Consider the following 20,769-nt stretch of genomic DNA (forward strand, 5'->3'; position numbering starts at 1 on the left):
GCTGGAGTAGGACTTTCGAAGAAGTGCCAAAGGAACAACTTAACAGTGTTCCGGCAACGTCTCGACATTTGTTTGGACTGAAGTTGTTAGTCAGTTACTTAGTTTATGGTAATTATTTTGGTGACCTTGATTTTAAGTAAGAGTTTTATACTTTCTATATGTCCCTTTTTTCCCCTCCTCTTCCATCTGTTCAACGAAGATTGTATAGCTGTGGTTGGAGATCAGCAGGAACTTCAAGATCATTTAGGCCACCGGGGCTGTGTGCACAATTTCATTGTCTGAAATTCATTTAGACCCTTTTATGCAATTTCTACTGAATCAGATGACATAAGCGTCAACATCTGAGAAGCAGAGATACGAAAAAACCCCAAAGAATACAAGCAATTTATGTGTTAACATTAATAAAATCATTCACGCTCTTATCTTGCCCATTCCTTTACTGCTTTTCTTCCCACCCGTGGTCCCACAGCTGCACTCGCTACCCAAGCTCAAGATCACTAGTTGTCAGTACTTGCAAGCATCGTATTTTGCTTTTTGATCAAACACATTCCCAAAAGCCAAATGCAAATGAACCTTATGAAAAATTTTCAAATTACCGCAATTAACTTGCTAAGCATTTCCTGAAAGTGTCAGACGTTACAGCACCCTCAATTTACAGTACTTGTCATTTCCCAAACTAGCCTGAGCTGCACATCCCCTTTCTAAATGAAGGAGCTTATTGCAGTTTAATTTAACAAATACCAAAGAATTTGCACCAAAGCTTATTTCAGACAAGTATTCTGATACCCTCAATAGAGCAGAAATGTCACTGTAACCAGTAAAACATGTTTTGATTTTTTTTCTTAGCAAGTGACCCAATTCGTGCTTGATCTGTATTACAAAGGCACGTCCGTGTCGCTGTGTCAGCGAGGATTACAAGAGACGCATCCCTATTGGAAACAGGCAGAGAAGCAAAACCCTTTATGCTGTTACTGCAAGTTATCAAAAAACTGCTTCCAAACATCTGTCAGAGAAGCACAAGGAGGCAGCGTAACTGACCTGACAGAAAAATCTCTCCCTCACAGGCCCTGATGAAATACCTATGCCAACAGAAACGGTGATTCAGGCATGCTTTAATAGATACAGCAGACCTGGATTTTGCGGAAGGATTTATTAACGTAGCACCCTCCATTTGACCTTCACATAGGCGTAACTCCCTTAATTCTTTAGAACAACGGTTTCTTAGGATGCTTTCTTTGCCGCGGGTATGTCTGTTCACCAGGAGACGGAGCGAATAGCCCTCTCGCCCTGCGTCCTGGAACTGTCTTATCTCCACCGATAAATGTCCAAGAATATTGCATTAATGAGGAGCTTTCTCTGGGCATTGATGTATCCTAGTCAGCTGCCGCTGCAGCTGCAGTTTCTGCTCGCAGGCCTGTAAATCACGCTGCGTTACGGCACGTGGGCCTAGGGAGCCCAGTTCATTCCTGGGCTGGTGAAGCTCGGAAGGGCCGGCGTGCCCCAGGCCTGGGAGGTGGCTCCAGGAGATAAACCCCCGCTGCTTGGTGTCCTACCCCCATTGCTCAGGAGCAATTTTTTGGCTGCAAGCCGCATTCCAGCACAGGCTCTGCACCTGGTTGTGGAAGAGCTCTACAGAAACCAAACATCATGAATGCGTGAAGGCTTGGGCTTTTAGTTTGGGGGCTGGGGAAGAGGGAACAGAAAATGAAGAACTAAACAGCAAGAGGCAGCTCAGGAAAGACAGGAGGGCAGAAAGCTGGAAATAATTTTTGTAGCAAAGACACCGGTTTTGGTAGCGAGAGTGCGTAGTGTCTTGGCTGACAAGAGCAAGATAGTTCACTTAAAACTAACGTTTCGGGTGGTCAGATCCAGCAGCAGTGTCAGTCTGTGCACACAGCCTACCTTTTCAGGCCGTTTTCTGTTTTTAAGGGCAAAACATAATACAAATTTTAAAGCAAGACCGATGTGCAGGTTAATGACAGCAAATTCTGCCATTTGAAAATCAATGAATACACGAATTACACAATACATAAAAACCTGAAAATATTTTTTAAAAAAGGATGCAGACTCAACTAATCCGAATTTATTTATACAAAAATGATACATATCCACAGCAATATTTACACCTTTAAACTGTTTTCATTTACAAAATAAAGATTCTATTCTTTCATTTAGACAATACAATTTAGGACTGCTCCAAATAAAAGCCTATTTGGACGGTGAATACAGGGGACAGAAGTTATGGCAAACAAATGCATTGAATGTGTCTTTCCAAACATCTCTTTCTGTTATGATGTAATAAACATAATCGAGTAATCAAGTTTCCACACACAAAAAATATTTAGTAAAACGTGTTCCATAGCTGCTCAACTATGCATTTGTATAAAGTCCTTTGGGCACAAAAAATAGTTTTAAGTTAAAGAGAATTCAGGATCCTAAAACCTTTCATTTATTCAAGAATAAAGACGCTAGAACTAATATTCAATGCTAATGTTTGTCTTGTATTCTACTAACCAATCTTAAATTAATTATTAACTACGGATTCTTATAAGAAGAGGTAGCCAGGTGTTTAAAAACTTCTCGTCTTGTTTTAGTGTTTAGTCAAATCAAGAAGTGAATACTTTACTTTTGATGGTAATGAATCAAAATGGGAGGTGAGCTAGAGAAATAGGGCAAGTTTGAAAAGCAACCATCTAAAAATGTTATGAAGATGCCTATGTTGTGGGTTCTTCTGATGACACAAAGCACTAGTGCTGGAGAAAGAGGAAAAGAAATATTCAAACGTGTTTACAAAGACCATCCATTTCACACAGAATTAGACTGCAAGATGTCTACTATTGTTTTTAAGGCTCTGTTCCAATCTATTTCTGTCACAGAGAGATTTTTTGATTGATCAGCTGCTTCTGGAAGAAGGCCCCTGACTTTCACAGAACATTTTATACTATTTTCTCACTCTGCACCGAATCCTTGAGAGGTAGTTTGACGCCACACGAGGCAGAACTTGGGCATCTTATTCAGTATGTATTTGACTTTGTTTTCTGTTTGTAAGGGCAAAACATAGTACGGATTTTAAAGCAAGACTGATGTGCAGGTTAATGACAGCAATTTATATTGCTCTGCTTTGCAGCAGGGAGATCAATATCAAACCATAAATTAAGTTAGCTTGCTCCTAACCAAATTTCTGATTCATTTGCCAGTTCATGGTTTCCCATCTGAGTTGGTGTGCAGTCCCTATAAAAACATGAAGCAGCTCTTCCCTTTGAAAATATCAACTGGAAGAGCCACATCATATCTGTGTTACATTGGTATCAGTTTTGGTTTGGATACAGTAAAAACCATGTCAGAAATCACCCTGAAGAGATGTGCTAATAGCTTACATGGCTTCAGTCAGCAGCTGGTTTTCAAAATTAAGTAAAAGCCCTTTATATGTAACGAGAAAAATATTCATTTATCACATTTGTATTAAAATAAAAGAGAATAAAGGCTTTGATCAGATTTCCACTGAATTTCAAACACTATCTGGTCAAATCTCTAGCATTCATGATGGAAGCCAGATCTACAGCCTTAAGTCCCTGATTCAGAAAGGTACTCTACTGAAATGGTTGAAGTCAATGAAATTACTTGTATACTTAATATTAAGCATTAGGCTTCCAAGCCTGCTACTAACTTAACAGAAGCTCTGGAAAATCAATCTTCTTCAGAGCTATGTTACTATCTTAGACCTGATCTTGAGGTATTTGAGGGAATAAGAGAATTTCGGTTTGCATTTTCATTCTTGGCCTTTCTGTGATGACTACTAACTATTCTATCATCTATTCTCTTTCCTTTGTGAGGCCATAGAATAGCTAGTAACATGGGTTCAAACTATTAATTAAAAGTGAATTGCTCTTAATTCTGTTAGCACAACTAGCTTGATTCAGAGGACTACTGAGAAGTGTTTCATACAGTAAAATTAACTGGCTACACATGCATTGCGTTTGACATAAAAATGGCTTCTTTTCATAGTTCTAGTTCCATTTATGCTATTACAGTGTTAACAGATTTTCAAAAGTTAAATAGAATAAATGCACCAGAATCGTCAGTAAGTATTTCCTAATGAGGTATACTGACAATTTTCTTAAAGAAAAAAAAAAAACAAACCCAAACACCTAAAACTGAATTGCATTTTAAAGTGTCAAACAGAACAAATCATAGTGTAAACAAAAGGTATTTCAAAGAATGGTATACATTTCAATGCTATCTGCACTAAAAAAGCTGTGTTTTCTTGGTATGGCAATTCCAGTTTAAACATAATATTTAAAAATACAATAGTTTAAAAATTTGGGGTGGGGTGTACATACATTTGTTTAACGTTCTTTGAACAATACAGTGTTTCATACTGCGTACAGAACTCATTTGACACAAAGTTTTGAAACAAATATTTCATCTTTTCCCTGTATATCAACGATGTATTTTTTACTCTGCTTTAAACTACTACTGGAAACATAAAAGAAAATATATCCTGCAATTGTTTGAAGATAACTCATTTAGTCTCTTTGGCATTTGTAGTACTGTAAAAGCTCTAGTGCCTTATCTCTGTAATTGCAAAGTCTGTTTTAAAGTATTTTTCCCTTTTCTCTTTTTTAATAATTGAACTGTACTTTGCAGTTGCTTCTGTGACACAGAATTTGTTGTACTGTTTTAATGTACTTGTATGCAAGATTTCAACTGCCATTCAAGGAAAGGAGCAGCAATATCATGCAACTTCTCATGGAGTTTACATAGCCAACAAAGATCCAAAACCTTTGAAATTCCTATTCTGATCTGTTCTTGCTAAATTGCAAAGTGAGCATCAGCAGCTCAAGACCTATGCACAAATCATGAGGAACTGTACAATTGCAACAGATCTGTTTTGTGTTTTGTTTTTTGTTTTTTTTTTTTTTTTAAAAAGCAGAAACTTTATGAATATGTTGTCCAACCACCCGCCATTCTGAAGACCTGGGCACTTTGGACCTCATTGCAGACCTCACAAATAATTCTGACCATTAAAGTAAACATTGGAATTTAATAAATAACACATTTTGTATCAACACAGAAATACACACAGTTCTTTAAAAAAATACTACCTTACACTAAAAATGCAACAACTCCTAATCCTGACAAATATACAACTTTGTGTAGGTTGAGACGGCAGGCTTCTGTTTCCTTGAACAGCTGCTGTACTCTGTTTTACCACCATCCTGGGACATTTTCCTTTAAACTTGCAGACACGATGCTGACACTGCTACAATATGGTGCCTTCTTGAAAAGCTTCTATCCACCTATTAGAAAATTAAACACTGTTAGGAAATTGCTGGTAAAAGTATAAATCACACTGCTGTGACTAGCTACAGATTCACAAGAGAAGTAACATCATACTTCCATTACCAGTTGGTCTGTTAGTGCAAATGCCAGAAATCTATCCAACGAGTCCAAACATACAATGCTTGCTAGAAACGTATTAGGTATCAGTACAAGGCCAGATGATAGAAACTTTTTCCATACCTCTTCCATACTGAAGTTACATACATAAAGAACAAGTGAAGCTGGGCAATCAAATGCTCAATAAGTAGGATATGCAAAAGTTCTGCCAAGTTTAAGAAGACGATTGCATACCTTTTAAAAAAACCCCAATGCTTCCTTCTCTTATTTCACTGCAAACACGATCTGGGGTGAATCAGGACACTACTAAAACTGAGGTAGCCACCTGCATAACCCAGGCCCTCTGCTTTTGCAGCTGGCACAAGGGTATCAGTGAAGGACTGGCGGGGCTGAGGGAATAAGCCACAGAGCACGTGGGCTGGGGTGGAGGAACGGTGCCTTTGCACGATGACGGAACTTCCCCTGTATTCACACACACAATACCTGCTACTACTGAATCACGTATTAACAGATACCCTGCATATTACATCTGCGAAAATACAAGTATATGCAAAGGGCGGGGAAGTCCCAAACAGCTGATCCAAGGTGTCTCAAACTGGAAATTCAAAGTTAATATTCAGATACTTTTACCCTTTATAGCTGTGGTTTCTCTTCCTACTTGATTATGAGGGTGATAAACATCCTCACGTTCTCACAGATGCTGCAGAAATTCATGTTTCTGAAGCACTCTGATGCTACACTGACAAAAACAGTAAAAAATGGAGTCTTCCGAGTGAGGGCTGAACTGTCTGCACGTCAAGTTAAAAAGCCCGTTAAAAGGCCCGCATACTGATGATTTTTTTTCCTCAGTGAACATCTTACAAGAACTGAATGAGACAAAGATTGTAAAATTATCCTTCTCATGGAAATTCAACCCTGTCTTAGTATTCACAGGGTATCTAAATGTCAGTCACAGATGTTGGCTCTTCCTCGCCCTGAATGTTTAACTTTGTAACTGCGTGCATGTTCGGTGAATTTAAGCTTTTGGTACGAACATATTCAGCATGTGTAAGTGCTCACGTCTGTCTGCACACACAACTCAAACTTCTATCCCTTGCTTTTTAGGGCTCTCTGCATTTTCCACTGCCATTCATTAAAAATGGGATACAAATACAACAAATTCATAAACAGCTTAAGCATTGAACATAGTACTGGACTAACAAATTTAAAAGCTCATCAAAAAGTAAACATCTGTTAAAATTTATTACTGCACTTACACAAATATATCAGATATTTACTTGGCCCTAACAGGAAAAAATAGTGTCCACTGATGCAAACAGGCCAAGAGCATTAAAAGAAAGAACAAAGAACATGCTATCAAAGCAGCATTTATTCTGGAGGTTCAGCATAAATCTCCTGAGGAGAAAGCTTGCAATTTAAGGTACTTAATGTTATTCCTAGCCTCAGTAAAATAGCATATGTCCAATTCCAAGTTTTCCTACTGATGACAAAAGCCATTGTCTGAATATGAAAACAAAGCTATTGAATGCCTTGGATTTTTTTAGTTTTGTTTTATATAGTACAAATGAGGACACAGTGGAGACAAGAGAATACTATCTAAATAACAAGGAAACACTTGTGTGCATCTGCAAGACAAAATACCCTCAAAAATCAAATAAAGACTTCCAGATTTTGTGTGTAGAGAAATGTAATTAAGCACGTTCTCAGCTGTTCAATATTTTCAGTAGCCCTGGGTACTTTGTTTTTTAGAATATCCCTATTCACACAAAACTATACCTGCAGCCATTTGAATGCTGAAGTATTAATAATGGACTAGTTAGCACATGAAATCTCTTTTATTGATGTAAAATTAATTTGGGAAAAGTGCAGTGAAACCAGTCAGATAAGCTAGGCATACAGGTAAGATAACTCAAATGTATTGCTTCCATGCTCATTTCTAGTTTACTCCATGATTCATATAGCAAATGTTTTCTACTGATTAATGACCAAGCTTCTAGGTTATTTATATAAAAGACACACAATACATAAATTGACAAATATGACTCCAGACTCAGACACACCAGCAGGACTTGAAATGAAACAGCTTGTGTGAGTGTTCTTTGAATTAAAGCATTTTGTCTGAACATATTAAGCGCACCTAAATGCTCACACACATCTGCACACACACTTCAAACTTCCGTCCCTTACTTTTTAGGGTTTGCTTTATTTTTCACTGCCATATATTTATTAAAAATAACTAAAATTTACAGTTGGAGATAAAAAAAAGAGACACATCAGTTAATTCTTAAAACACATTTTCTGGATTTCTTCAAAGGTAACATTCAATTTTCACTTCAGCAGACCAGGGATAGAGGAATGGGCTAGGAAAAAGAAAAATTTCTTATTTTATCTTAAGACTTTTCCATTCTCCTACATTCATTCTTTTGCAGAGGACAGTCTGCTTCTTCATTTAAAGTGTTTCAGAAGTCCTAATGAAACCAGGACCTTGTGTTTAAGTAATTTAAAAGTTTTATTTACGTATTATATAATATGCATCTTTCGTACATGTGCTTTATCTGTGAATATTAACATTCATGACTTCTGAAACATTTTCTAGAAAAAAGTAACATAAATTAATTCAAATAGTTTCTTACTTTTGAGCTGAATGGGGATCATCTGCTTTGAATATGTAAAATAAAGTGTTTTTGTGCAGTAAATGGAACACTCTAGACTCTGAGTTTTCGTCTTTTACTTCACTGACTGTGAATCCAAGTAAAGGCTGGCTCTCTAATGCTGCCACATCCTATTTTACAGGGAAAAAAGCAAACAAGACAAAATTAGAGCCTGTAAGACACACTAAGGAATGCGTTTAGACTTTACTCATGCACCATACCATTGCAACAGATTATACAACAAACAAGTTGTTACAAATAGTCATGCACAAAATGCTGCTTTTTATAGTCTCCATGCATGAATCAGGGGACAGGAAATAACAAAACCTCGCAGACTTCAACATTGCTGTTCCTCTTTTTATTTCCCTGACAACTTCTACCTTGTTTTTCACTGTATTGCCTCATTGTTCTGCCTGGTAAGGATTCCTTACATCAAAAGATCACAGCAGCGGACCAAAGGTCCATCTAGCCCAGTGCTCTCTCCAACAACCTTAGTAGTGAGTTTTTATGTCTTAAAAGTGATACGGGATGCTATTAGCTGCAGTGAGTATGCTCAAAGGAGGAGCTATGGATGTAACCTATGTGCTCAAGTACTGGAGTCACACTCCAAATACTTTTGATGGCTGAACTTATTTTGCTTTCTGTTACTGAAAATTAAAAGGATAGGGAAAAAAAGTTGCTGAGTGTTCACAAGCAGTTGGCTAGGAAAGAGTAGCAAGAGAAGCTGTATCTTTTTACCTTCTCTTCATTTAACTTCAAAACCTGGCTAAAAAGGCAACCTTTTCCCTTCCTCATTCATCTCAATTACTTCCTTTTTTTATAATCTTGTGTTTTAATTAATAATTACAACGCACAGCATTTTTGGAAGAAAAAAGAAAGTGTTTTCATCCTGTGCAAATTCCAAAACAGTGTTCTGTAACTAGGCAAGGTCCTGCAATGCTTCAGGAAAGAAAAAATAAACAATGTACATAAACATTGACACATCAGGTGAAGACTTTGGCAATTGCCTCTACATTGAAACAAGAGTACCCTGTGAAAGCAGCAGTTTTGATATTGGAAAACAGTCAAGTAAGGCTTAGCAATCTGTTTTACTATTTTAGGTCTTTGTACGACTAATAAGTGGTCTTTCTACCACTAATCTTTATATCATTTGGAACTAATATAAGTAGCATAAGTGGGGCTTCCTGGCTAAGACCACATTGGACCTTCCCCTGAGACTCTCTAAACAATGTCTCCTGCAATGGCTCATTCAAGATGAAAAGTAAGGACAGCTAATGCTTAGTTTAAAGAAAATAGGAAAGAGTTAATTTTGTGATTGCAAGCTGCAAATTGAAGCTACTCTGGAAGGCATCTCGGAGGAAGCCAAGCAAAAGAAGATTTAAGGCGACTGCCACAGACTAATATGCCTTTCTTTACAGTTGCCAAAGTCTCCTTTGCAACTGTCAGAAGAGAGACAATGTTCTAAAATATTTTTCCAATCTTTGCAAAAGTAATTGTTTTGTACATAATTATTTAAGATATTTTTAGAACTACTTGTTTTTTTTATTATTGCCAATGCTGTGGTGGAAATAACATCACAGGTTCTGGACGTAATTCAGAAGTTCTAAAATAAAGGTTGGCACTACAGCAGGAACAACCCAGGAACAAATCTGAGCACAAACCAGGAAACAACTAGAATGGGGGTGGCGTGGGGGTGAAGCGGGGTAATTCTTTACACGGTCAGGATAGGTTGGGCCTTACATTTTGAAAGAAAGCAAGGGATAGCAATACCTTTAAACAGATGCTTTGGATATTTTGCTCTTGAAAGCTATTAGCAGATTATAACATGTAATACAAAAAAACAAACCCCAAGATCTTCCAGTGCTACAATACATCCATATACGTTGCAAAACATTATAAGATGCAACAAAACTACATCCTCAGCACATGCTGGGATGTGCAGAGCTTATATTGGTTAGAGATTATTCCACACTGCAATAGGACTACACATTCTAAATAAAAAAGCAAATGCCATTAGATTTCTTTTTTTTTTCTACTGCAGCACTGTATATTAAATAATAGCTCCAGGCTGAAGACAACAGTTTGAGGAGAAGTAAAGAGATTTAGTTTGCTTATTTTCCAAGCATTCAAAATACCTTATGGAACTGCAGGACAAGATACTTCAAGATGCTTTTATAATGTTGGCTTTGCCACTAGTCCAGTGTGATGCATCCAAACAGCCCCCCATGTATTCAACTGACTCAGAACATACCTACAACTGTGCAATGGTGTGCAGTGCAGAGGTACTCAAAGCTAGGTCTGGAATCAGAAACAGCGTAGCTATATCAGCGTATTATGGTACCAAGCTCACTGGGCCTTTTCAAAGTACTACATCGCAATCAGATCAATTACTGTAAGGTGATCTAATTTTATAGCTTGTTTCTAGATTATAAAAATAAACAACTTTGTTACAAAGACAGTATTATCATTGGATATTTGATTTCAAACATGTAGTCTCTTACCTCACTAGCAGCATATGTGTATAGCACCTTATTTTTTATAACGAACCATAGGTGTTTCCATGGTTTCTTACTGCCCTTAGATCTGTGTAGGTAGCCACTCATTGTAGAGTCTTCTGTATTTGCTGAAACCTGAAGAGAAAAAAAAAAAAAAAAAACAAACAAACCCCAAGAGTATGTATGAGTCTGTCCAGGTTTTCGCAGTACAGCTTTTTTTAAAACAGACCTCCTGAGCCCTGTCCTGTCAAAGACTCAGATTCTTACCTGATCTCTAGTTAATGCTGCTAATTAACTCAGATGGCTGAAGGAAAAATGATTTCGTCTGCCATCATCTATCTGGTCTGGAAGAGAGGTTTCTGCGGTCTAAGGGTTGGAACTTAAATTGGATGCAACAGGACAAGAGAGGGCTGAAACACTGAGGACCACGTACAGCTGGAGAACACACATTCCTATCTAAGAAGAAAAATTGCTTCCTCCAGAGACCTCCAGTGCAGGTAGGCAGAGTTTAGCTCCACCTTTCCTAATCATAAGCCAAGAGCTGATTTGGTGTAGGAGTCTTCTCACTGACTGTTGGTGCAGAAGTAAATCAATTTCTTGAAACACAGGGAAGCAAGAAAGAAGTTGCAATTCCGACTATCTCTCTGAATCACAGTCTCACGAGTGTTTATGCAGTTTATACACTGCTTCATAGTTCAGGTCCCTGCTTATATAAAACTAAGACCCAAACCACTGCTACAGGTGAATTTCGACTTTTGAGTCTAGAGAAGATGGCTAAATTATGGAATTATTTTTTTCATTGTTAATATTGATGATACAATACCAACAAGGCATTACTTTTGACCTATAAAGCACTTACTTCTTTGAGGGCTGCAGGAATTTTTTTCTGCTTTCTTCCAGAGGGAATACTATGTAATACTGTAGACAAGGCACTTGATGGAGATTTATGGTTGACTGGGGATCCGCTCTTAGGAGTGCACTGGTTATCTAAAATGCATAGGATGAATATATTGCTTTCATGTCACAGATGACTGAATACAAGCAATGATTCTTGGACTTTTTTTTTTTTCTTAAAAACAGCTGACATTTTTATTCTGATTACAGTGCTTCAATAGTAACACCTAATCACATTAAATTCCATGTTATATTAACTTTTCAGTATTATCATCAACACCATGAGTTAGAATCCCCCAAACCACAGTCAGAGTAAAAAAACCCAAGAAATTTAAAACTAAATGGATTGGTCTTGTTTGTTATCAGAGTCTGTTTTCTTGATGTTGAACTACCTTTGCCCATAAGCAGTGTCAAAATTAAGTCTTAAAAACCACACCAAATTTTTAGAGCTGTCCTCTGCAGTTCAGTCTGTGCTTTACCTCTGTTCCCCAAGTCTGTCCTTCAATTCTATGCATCTGTTAATGTCTCAGCTTTTTTCAGTATGGATGCTGTAGGGCTCCTCTTCCAGCATCATGCCATCACACACACACTTCTGGAGATTCCCATCTCCAGAGCACATGCTGTCTTCCTCCACTGCCGCAGGCAGTTCCTTCATCTCTCTTGGAAGACTTCTGCAACACTTCACTCCTTTAAAACCCCCTTTCTAGCAACACCCACCACTATTTTCCAGCCCAGCCTGGAAGGAGTAGGGCTGCCCTAAGCTTCATTAACTCCTCTTCTAGAGTTGTCCCTGAACATGGTGAGGCTCTGAAATAATGAGAAGAGCAGGAGAGTAATTGGATTGCCAGCTGTACCACACCTGCTCTGCAGCTCTTCTCCCAGTTAAAAGCACCTGCAATTGCCTGCAGCACAGCAGCCTCTAGTGCCCAATGCAGAGACCTGCAGGTGGTCCAGGCAATCCATCTTCCCCATCATTGCAGGCTCGCATCACCACTTCAAGAGTTGTCAATGCTGCCTTCCACATCCTCATGACAAATGCCGCTCCCAGCATGCTGGAAGCCATAGCTTGATTATTTCACTGAGGCATCACAGATTTCCTGATGCCCTGGAGAGCTTGTGTCAAACTGGAGCCTCTGCCAGAGGGAAGGGCAGCAAACTGTTTCAGTCTCTGCTTATGGCTCATTTGTGTATTTTATACTAGAGTCTTTGGACAGAATTCAGAGCAAGTCTTGTGAGATGGGACTGGATTCCCATCTCACTGGGAGGTGCCCCTGTTGATTTTATATTCATTTCCCCATAATGATATGAAGCTCCTTCAAAGAGATGGATTTGAGTTCCCTCAGGATGAGAAAGAAACTGACCCTGGATCTCCTCTCTAAGCAAATGTTATTACCACCATGCATCAGTAGTACCACGTCCTCTGAAAGTGTTTCAATGACAATAGCTCTAGCGATGGTGCTTTACACTGAAATCCATGTTGCCAGTGTGCAGTAAGCAACTGTTACGAGTTTGCCCTCAGAACTAAGGTGCAGATATGCCAGCTTCTTGAATTCCAGATGAGCCAAGGCTTGAGGCTGAAGAGACTCAGCATCAGTAAGATGAAGGCCCATGTCTTTATAGACCCCCAGCACTTCGGCTATCTCAACAGCTTAGCCGGCAAAAATGAAGTTTACAGGCATACAAGTTACAGAGAGTAAAAGTACATGTGAACACCCTGGGAGGTCATGATAAGCTGCAAGGACTTTAATGTACACTTGTACCCTGTGATTAATGAAAAGAAATGTAATGCTAGCTATCTCAAAAAGAAAGCAGCATAAGCTACATGTCATTATCACAGGGCAAATGTATGCATGCTTCCAGAAGGAAGAGCCAATGTATTGCAAATTCACTTCCTAACTTACTCCACAGACAATTGTTTGGGCTCTTATAACCTCAGATGCCTTTAGATTGGATATTAGGACAAATTTCTTCATGGAAAGGGTTGTCAAGCACTGGAACAGGCTGCCCAGGGAAGCGGTAGAGTCCCTATCCCTGGAGGTATTGAAAAGACATGTAGATACGGTGCTTAGGGACATGGTTTAGTGGTGGACTTGGCAGTGTTAGGTTAGTGGTTGGACTCGATGATCTTAAAGATCCTTTCCAAACTAAATGATTCGATGCCTTTCACTTTTCAGGCACTAGTAGAATTAGGCACTTGAACCCAGCAGTAAAGATGAGGCACAGACATACCATGTTAATAAGGGCCACAAAAATAAGACAGACAGTTTGTGCAGATTTTCTTTACCTTGTTTCTGTAGCTCCCTGAAGCAATGATCACATACTCTCGCTGGCTGGTTTTTCATATAGTCTAAACCATGTTTATTTGATGAACAAGCTTGACAGACAATCTGGAAACAGATAAAAGCATTATTGTACATGATGTGCACCTGTAAATCACCAAATGCTCAAAGACGTCCACTTCAGTACTGTTAATCCCATAACAGAACCTGAAATAGGCACTATTTTACATTGAAAATTGTTTAAGATCTCGGCTTTTCCTTATGTCTTTATGTTCAACATGCTGCTCTTTCCTCCTCTAAACGATAAAAATTTAAACAGAAAAAAAATCACTGAATTACACAACTCAATAAGCCAACGTTAACTATCCATGAAAAGTAGAATAAGCCTACTGTGTTACCGAACTGTTTAAATCATAAGCTTTCAAAGAAATAACTAAAAATAGTCATTGCTCTCTTGACAATTTCTCCACAACACAGATGTTTCAACTGCATTGAATTCTGTATTCTCAGTTGATTAAAACAAGAAAAATAAAGGCTTATTCAATATACCTTTCATAAGTGTTAAATATAAAAAGTTTGGTACTAACTGAAAAACAAAATCATTATTTATCTTACAAAAATTAGGGAGGAAGGCATTTTTCTCATTTCAGCTAACGTTCTTCGTTCGTACTACGTAATTGCAGAAGCAGAAGACAACCATAAGTAGTATTCCAAAATACAAAATAAGAAATATGTAACAGGTTAAAAGGTCTGTCGTAACACCTTACTCTAAAAACAGAAACAAAAACCCCAACCCAACATGTTTTTAATCCATATAATTGTGTCATAGTACAGCGTTCCCTTAAAAGAGTTGCTGAGGTGCAATTAGGCTCCATCTGTGTTTGTCATACAAGGAACCTGAATTACTAACGGAAAAGGTAATCACAAAATTGGCCAACCTTTCCGCATGCCCTGCAGTGATGCCTTCTCCATGTCAACGTGAATTCACTTGTACAGATCATACACATAGTGGCTCTAGTATCTGGGATCCAGATTGGAGCCTTTGATCCCAGTGGACTATCTTCCTCCTGTTTCTCTGGATCGGCCTGAGAGAACATAGGCAGAACACCATTACATTCAGTGATGAGAAATAAGATTAATATTTATCAGTGATCATAGGTTAACTCTAATTATGTTGGAAAGCCTTCTCTGATAAATTGTTATGGTCTTAAATGTTATCTACTATTTCATCAACGACCATTATAATGCAAGCCTGAAGACAGAGCTGCATTTAATTAGTTCAAAAAAGCTGTGTGACTTCGAAGCTTTACCAGCCTATTTACACCAACAGCTGCTATATTTTAAAATCTTTTCATTTCATCTTTCTGTTCTCAAGATTACCGAGAGAATTTAGAAAGCTGGTTTGGGTTTTTTGGAAGAAAATAATTTTACATTTATGAATGTCGTGGTTTAACCCCAGCCAGCAACTAAGCACCACACAGCCGCTCGCTCACGCCCCCCCGGTGGGATGGGGAAGAGAATCGGAAGAGTAAAAGTGAGAAAACTCATGGGTTGAGATAAAGACAGTTTAATGGGTAAAGCAAAAGCTGCGCGCGCAAGCAAAGCAAAACAAGGAATTCATTCACTTCTTCCCATGGGCAGGCAGGTGTTCAGCCATCCTCAGGAAAGCAGGGCTCCATCACATGTAACGGTTACTTGGGAAGACAAACGCCATCACGCCCAATGTCCCCCCCTTCCTTCTTCTTCCCCCAGCTTATATACTGAGCATGACGTCATATGGTATGGAATAGCCCTTTGGCCAGCCTGGGTCAGCTGTCCTGGCTGTGCTCCCTCCCAGCTTCTTGTGCACTTGGCAGAGCACAAGAAGCTGAAAAGTCCTTGACTAGTGTAAACTGTGCTCAGCAAGAACCAAAACATCAGTGTGTTATCAACATTATTCTCATCCTAAATCCAAAACACAGCACTCTACCAGCTACTAAGAAGAAAACTAACTCTATCCCAGCTGAAACCAGGACAATGAAGTAGATAACATTATGAAATATCATTCTGTTCTATCATCTGTTCACTTATCATTTACCATCCTGTTTTATTATTCATCATGGAATGCCTCTTGTTTCTTTAAACATCTGCAAAGAAACTTTACATTGAAAAAGGGAACAAATCAACAATAATGGTGTGATATACCTCTTCAAGACTTTTGCTAGGATTAAATGTGATTCTCTTTTTTGTATATTCTTCAATTGACTTGGAGATAGCTTCTAACCACTCATCTCTTTCTGTAGCAGAACTGTTGGAGTAAAAAAAAAAAATCAATTTATTATTATTATTAACATTTAAAACTAAGAAGCAAGTGTTGATTAGAATTCCATTAGCTTTATTACACATTGACTTAACTCTCTTGCAATTTCAGTTTTATAGACCGACTCCAGTTCCTACTGAAACTGGCATTTTTTTAACTGCCTGCATGGTGTCAGTTATTTGTGTTGATTAATACTCAAAAAGATTTCTGTGTCTGTTGTTATGATGTGGATTCCCTCCCTCCCTTTCCTCCTTCCAAAACACCCTGTGATTGTTTCAAGGCTAGTATGTCCTTGCTTCCCCCTTCTCCCTGGACCCTTGAATAGCTTGAGTAACACTGGTGTAAATGGTGCTCCCAGAACAAAGGTGTGGGTCCTCCCTCTTGAGAGGGACTCTGAAATTTCAGCAAGCCTTTTTTTCCTCCCCTTCCTTCTGTCTCACGGTGCAGTTTGTTATACCCAACCCTGTGAAACCCCGAGCTTCTGTCAGAAAAAAACATGCTGTCTCTTCCCCAGCCTTGTGCTCCTACCAGGTCATGTTGCTTCGAATTAATTCTTTTTTTTCCCCCATTTTCCCCATTGGATTAGCTAACCCAGAAAGATAAACAGATAAGCTTACTGTATCTTTTTATCCCACAGCTGGTAGATCACTGGTCAAGTGCAAGGAAAGCATTAGGCTGAAGTGGCACGGCACGGGGAGCAGGGAGAACAAGGAGTGCCTGGCACAGCAGGAGCCTGCAGCTATACTGGATTACGTGCAATGCCGAAGCACTTTTTGAGGCCATGGGCCCACACTACTTTCATATAATATAAATCCATGCTGCTGCTGCCGCCGCAAAGGGCAGCCTATTATACTCCCTCTCAGTGACTAGGTCTTACTTTCTCCCTTGTGCCAGAACACACACGGCTACGCAGTGGGCTGTAAGTGCAGTGGGCTGGACTGGGAAACAAATCTGTATTGAAGCAAGCCATCAACCTGCCCTTCCTCTGGACCAATTTACCGACTGGGTTCATCATGTGGCTGAACAACTACTTGTGCCAGCACCATGGAGGGTGCTCTGAGGAAGGAAGAAGCAGTCTTGTGGCACAGGAACAGCTAGACCGCTTGTTTAAGATGCCATGCCAGCTTTAAAAGGGCTTCTAAAATTTAAACCAGTATCTACTACCAACATTTTTTTTATTCCTCATTTCTTAAATAGTATCAAATAAATTAATTTGTTTAAACCAAGGAATTGAACATGATGAATATATAAAAAGGAAAGTTAGGGATGAGGAAAGCAATGATTTAAACGCATTAGGCGTGCAACACCAATTACTGTTTAATGGCTTTTGTAGGTGAATTTGGAAGCTTTGATCACTTTTGAACCTTTAAGAAAATACTTTGAGCTGGGGTTTTGAACTGAATGAAATTGAGTACTATACAGAATCAGAGAGGACAAATATGGTAAGGTAAACATGGGGGAAGCCTGTGAGGCACGAGGGAAAATAACAATCTAGCATACACAGCAACAAAATCAGAATAAAAGGAGAAGAAATAAGATACAGCCAAGGGCAAAGCAACGTATTATTGTCTGTCCCAGTATCTCACACTCCAAGTGGAACATTTTGTTCCGTTTATTTACCTTTGCTTCCTCAGCCAGTAAGAACAACTGGTCTGCATTAGCTACATAACATTCACAACTCTAATCGACTCCTTTGGCTTTTTCAAAATCTGCTTATATTTAATTATGTTCCTAAAACTATATTAAATAATTAAATTTAAAGTTGGCCCAGTTTTTGGAGATTAAGCATCCCCCCATCCCTCAGCATGCTACATATAGGGCTGCTCACCCAATGAGCTACATGGCTTATGCCCTAATATTTCACTAGGGAGCTCGCACTTGGTAGGTTTGCTAGTGCTAGCCTTTTGGGTTGTTTACAATCCTTCAGAACTTAAGAGCAAAGGCAGTGCCATCGGCAACTGAATTGATGTAATGGTTTGCTGCAGCAAAATAGGCAGTGTTTCTTCTGCTGTCACTGCCAGCCCTCCCCCACAGCTGCACAGCCCTCCCACCTCCCTCACTGCAGGCCCAGTATTTGTTGCATCCTTCCAAAAGCTGTTTTGTTTACTAAAATTGCCAGGTTTTCTTAGTTTGTTTTTTTGGTGTGGTTTTTTTTTCCCCAGTTATTTTTTTTAATTTAAGATTTTATTTAACAAAACAGCATAAGACTTTTAAATGGACTGCAGAGAGCCCCAGCAACTGTTATTACTGGCAAACGTGTGCTAGGACCACATGGCGCAGCTGCCCGCTGGAGTAAGCAGCTCGGTGGTCCCGGGAGGGCTCACTGAAGTATGCCCCTGTTGTTTCCAGGATCAGAGCCTTAGGGCCCCTCTCCCAGCTGAGCTAGTCTTGCATGAGCTATCCTTATGTCAGAGGAGGCGATGCAGCTACGTCTGCCTGGGGTAGCTCTTCGCTAGCCTTATTGAGGGAGACGGGGCCAGCTGGCCTCAGACCGCATCAGGCTGGCACGGCTACTGTTTTCAGGACCAAAGCTTTACTTCTGCACAGTGCAGTATCCTGCAGATGCGCTAACTTGTTTCTCTGATTAAGAGATTTCGAGTACAATACTGCATTGTACCATGTAAAAAACAACACACATTCCAACAGATATCCCAGGAAAACTGAAACCTCAACCCAGACCAGATAAAGCAGAATACTAATGCAGTCAGTAAAACTAAACCTGAAATGACAAAGACTCTCGTCTAGGTATTAATCTATAATTCAGTTATTAACTGGCTTACATTTTATTACTAGGAATTTTTCACCAGCTTAATTGCTCCCCTCCCCATCTGTGCCCTCGGGATCATTTCAGAATCTCTTCTTTGGTGTACACTACACATAATGCTTATTATTTGAAAAAACACAGAAGTGAAATTTGTCTCCAGTGTCTGTAAGATTAATTTGAACAGTTTTGTAATTGAGATTTTTACCACATAAGAGCCAAGAAGCTGTTAGAATGAGTATCATCAAAAGGAAGATGCAGTCTGTATTGACAAGATACTGATTCTCTTCACATCCTGGATATTTATCAATAGGAACAATATAATTAATTGGGAACCTCCTCCACCCCAAGCAAATACAACCTCTCTCTGTCACTGTTGTGTAACTTAGGGCTCTTGCACAGACATAGCTTCCAGCAAGTGTAAAAATAACAGAGCTGAACGCTCTCCAAAGATGCAAAGATAAACAACACTAAGAAATAAAGAGCAAATCAGAGCAGCTTTAGTTGGTAATATGAGGGTAATTCCAGTAATTACAAGGCTAAGACAAAAGCATGTCACAAACTCTGCCCGATTTGATGAGAATGCTATATATTGGGGTCTTCCCCTATGGACCAGCATGTATTTCACAGGAGTTGCTTTTAATCTACCACTTAATCAGTTCCTCAAAAAGATAAGTCTATCCTGTCTTGTGGAAAATAGGTAGGTTGTATTTCAAAATTATAATCTTTTCACAAGTTCCAATGATTTTTTACAATTTTTTAAAACAACTGAATTAAAAGTGAAATGCTGTTTCAAGTCAAGCAGAGATAAATCCACATCGCCTACTGTAATCCCATAAATATCTTCACGTATCTGTGTGACACTCAGTCACCAAGGCACCTAAGCAGCACGGAGCTGCTCACATTATACTGGAGCAGAATCATACCCTAAACTGTGAAATGCATCTTTTTTTTCCCAATGTGCAAAAGAACCATAAGAAACATTTAAATTTGTTGAAAAAATACAAAAATACTCCTTTCAAGTCTGTTGTTAGAAATAACCACTGCTCAGACAATTGAGCTACTTTCTTTGGCTACTTTGACAAGGTTAACCTTGGTCTACCCCTCCGCTAGAGATACTGCTATCTTTGTGAAGACATCCTCATGTCGCTATTCACAAGGTCACACAAAAAGAAGCAGACTGCCCTTGCTCAGCTTTGCTAAACAAAAGAGAAAACACGTCTTTCTTCATTGGTATCAGCACTGTCACAAATGTCAGAACGTATAAAACTCCAACTCAAACACAGTAAAAACAACAATCCACAAAACCAGGTCTTTGCTAAAGGCATCTCGGTGAAGGCAGACCAGAGCTGCTCTGGTTTAGCGGCCATGTATCCTTTTGCTGCTACATGGAGAATTTGGTTTTCTGGTAAAGACAAGCACCATTCCAGTAATTGCTGCCACTTCCATAATTTCAGATTCACTGAGATTCACTTCTTGTTTCAATTACACTGTTATTTTAGCTATAAGACCAGGATGACTTCTTCCGATTTGTAGCGGTTACCAATAGTAATATCAAAATGTATTGTCATGCTTCATATCCTGTCCTGTTCATGTACTGACAGAGCGTATCAGTAACTTTGGAAAAACAAAAAAAATACTGAAAAGCAAAGCCTAAAACGAAATGAATTGAAACAACTTTAATTCTTGTTCCTCTCAAGGAAAGGCAGTGAGAGGATAGTATTTCAATTTATTTAAAGTTTGTGATATGTAGCTAAGCTGAAAAGGAAGAACCAAGCAAGAGTTTTATTCACTCTGGTTAACAGTTAACTGTCTTGAGGACAGCAGAATCCCTACCAGCTGCAGCCGTAAGCCCAAATTGCTCAAATACCAGCCACATTTACTATAGCTTTTGTGCTTCTATCCATCACTTCACAATGGGCAGTCTTCCTTACAAGTCAGGGTGAACGGTATTAGAGACTACAAATTCATATGGTATCTGTGAAACTTA

The 20,769-nt window shown here is 39.0% G+C and overlaps 1 protein-coding gene across 2 annotated transcripts in view; it reads right to left on the minus strand.

Moving 5' to 3' along the window:
• Nucleotides 1-2,068: 2,068 nt before the first annotated feature.
• The window catches only part of FGD6 (FYVE, RhoGEF and PH domain containing 6), a 77,919-nt gene continuing 59,218 nt past the window's right edge, over nt 2,069-20,769 (minus strand). Inside the window, exons 15-21 of one of the 2 annotated variants that reach the window (XM_087766539.1) lie at nt 15,904-16,006; nt 14,658-14,804; nt 13,725-13,827; nt 11,406-11,533; nt 10,553-10,681; nt 8,034-8,182; nt 2,069-5,300 (exon numbers count right to left, since the gene is read on the minus strand). In XM_087766539.1, coding sequence (XP_087622665.1) covers nt 5,264-5,300; nt 8,034-8,182; nt 10,553-10,681; nt 11,406-11,533; nt 13,725-13,827; nt 14,658-14,804; nt 15,904-16,006 — 796 coding nt within the window. In that variant the 3' untranslated portion in view covers nt 2,069-5,263. The remainder of the gene's footprint in view (nt 5,301-8,033; nt 8,183-10,552; nt 10,682-11,405; nt 11,534-13,724; nt 13,828-14,657; nt 14,805-15,903; nt 16,007-20,769) is intronic. The other variant, XM_087766540.1, reaches the window with a different exon arrangement.

Source organism: Nipponia nippon, unplaced genomic scaffold (assembly GCF_047370975.1).
Source record: "Nipponia nippon isolate SJK-2023a ecotype South Korea unplaced genomic scaffold, ASM4737097v1 scaffold_3, whole genome shotgun sequence".
In the NCBI taxonomy this organism is placed as follows: Eukaryota; Metazoa; Chordata; class Aves; order Pelecaniformes; family Threskiornithidae; genus Nipponia; species Nipponia nippon.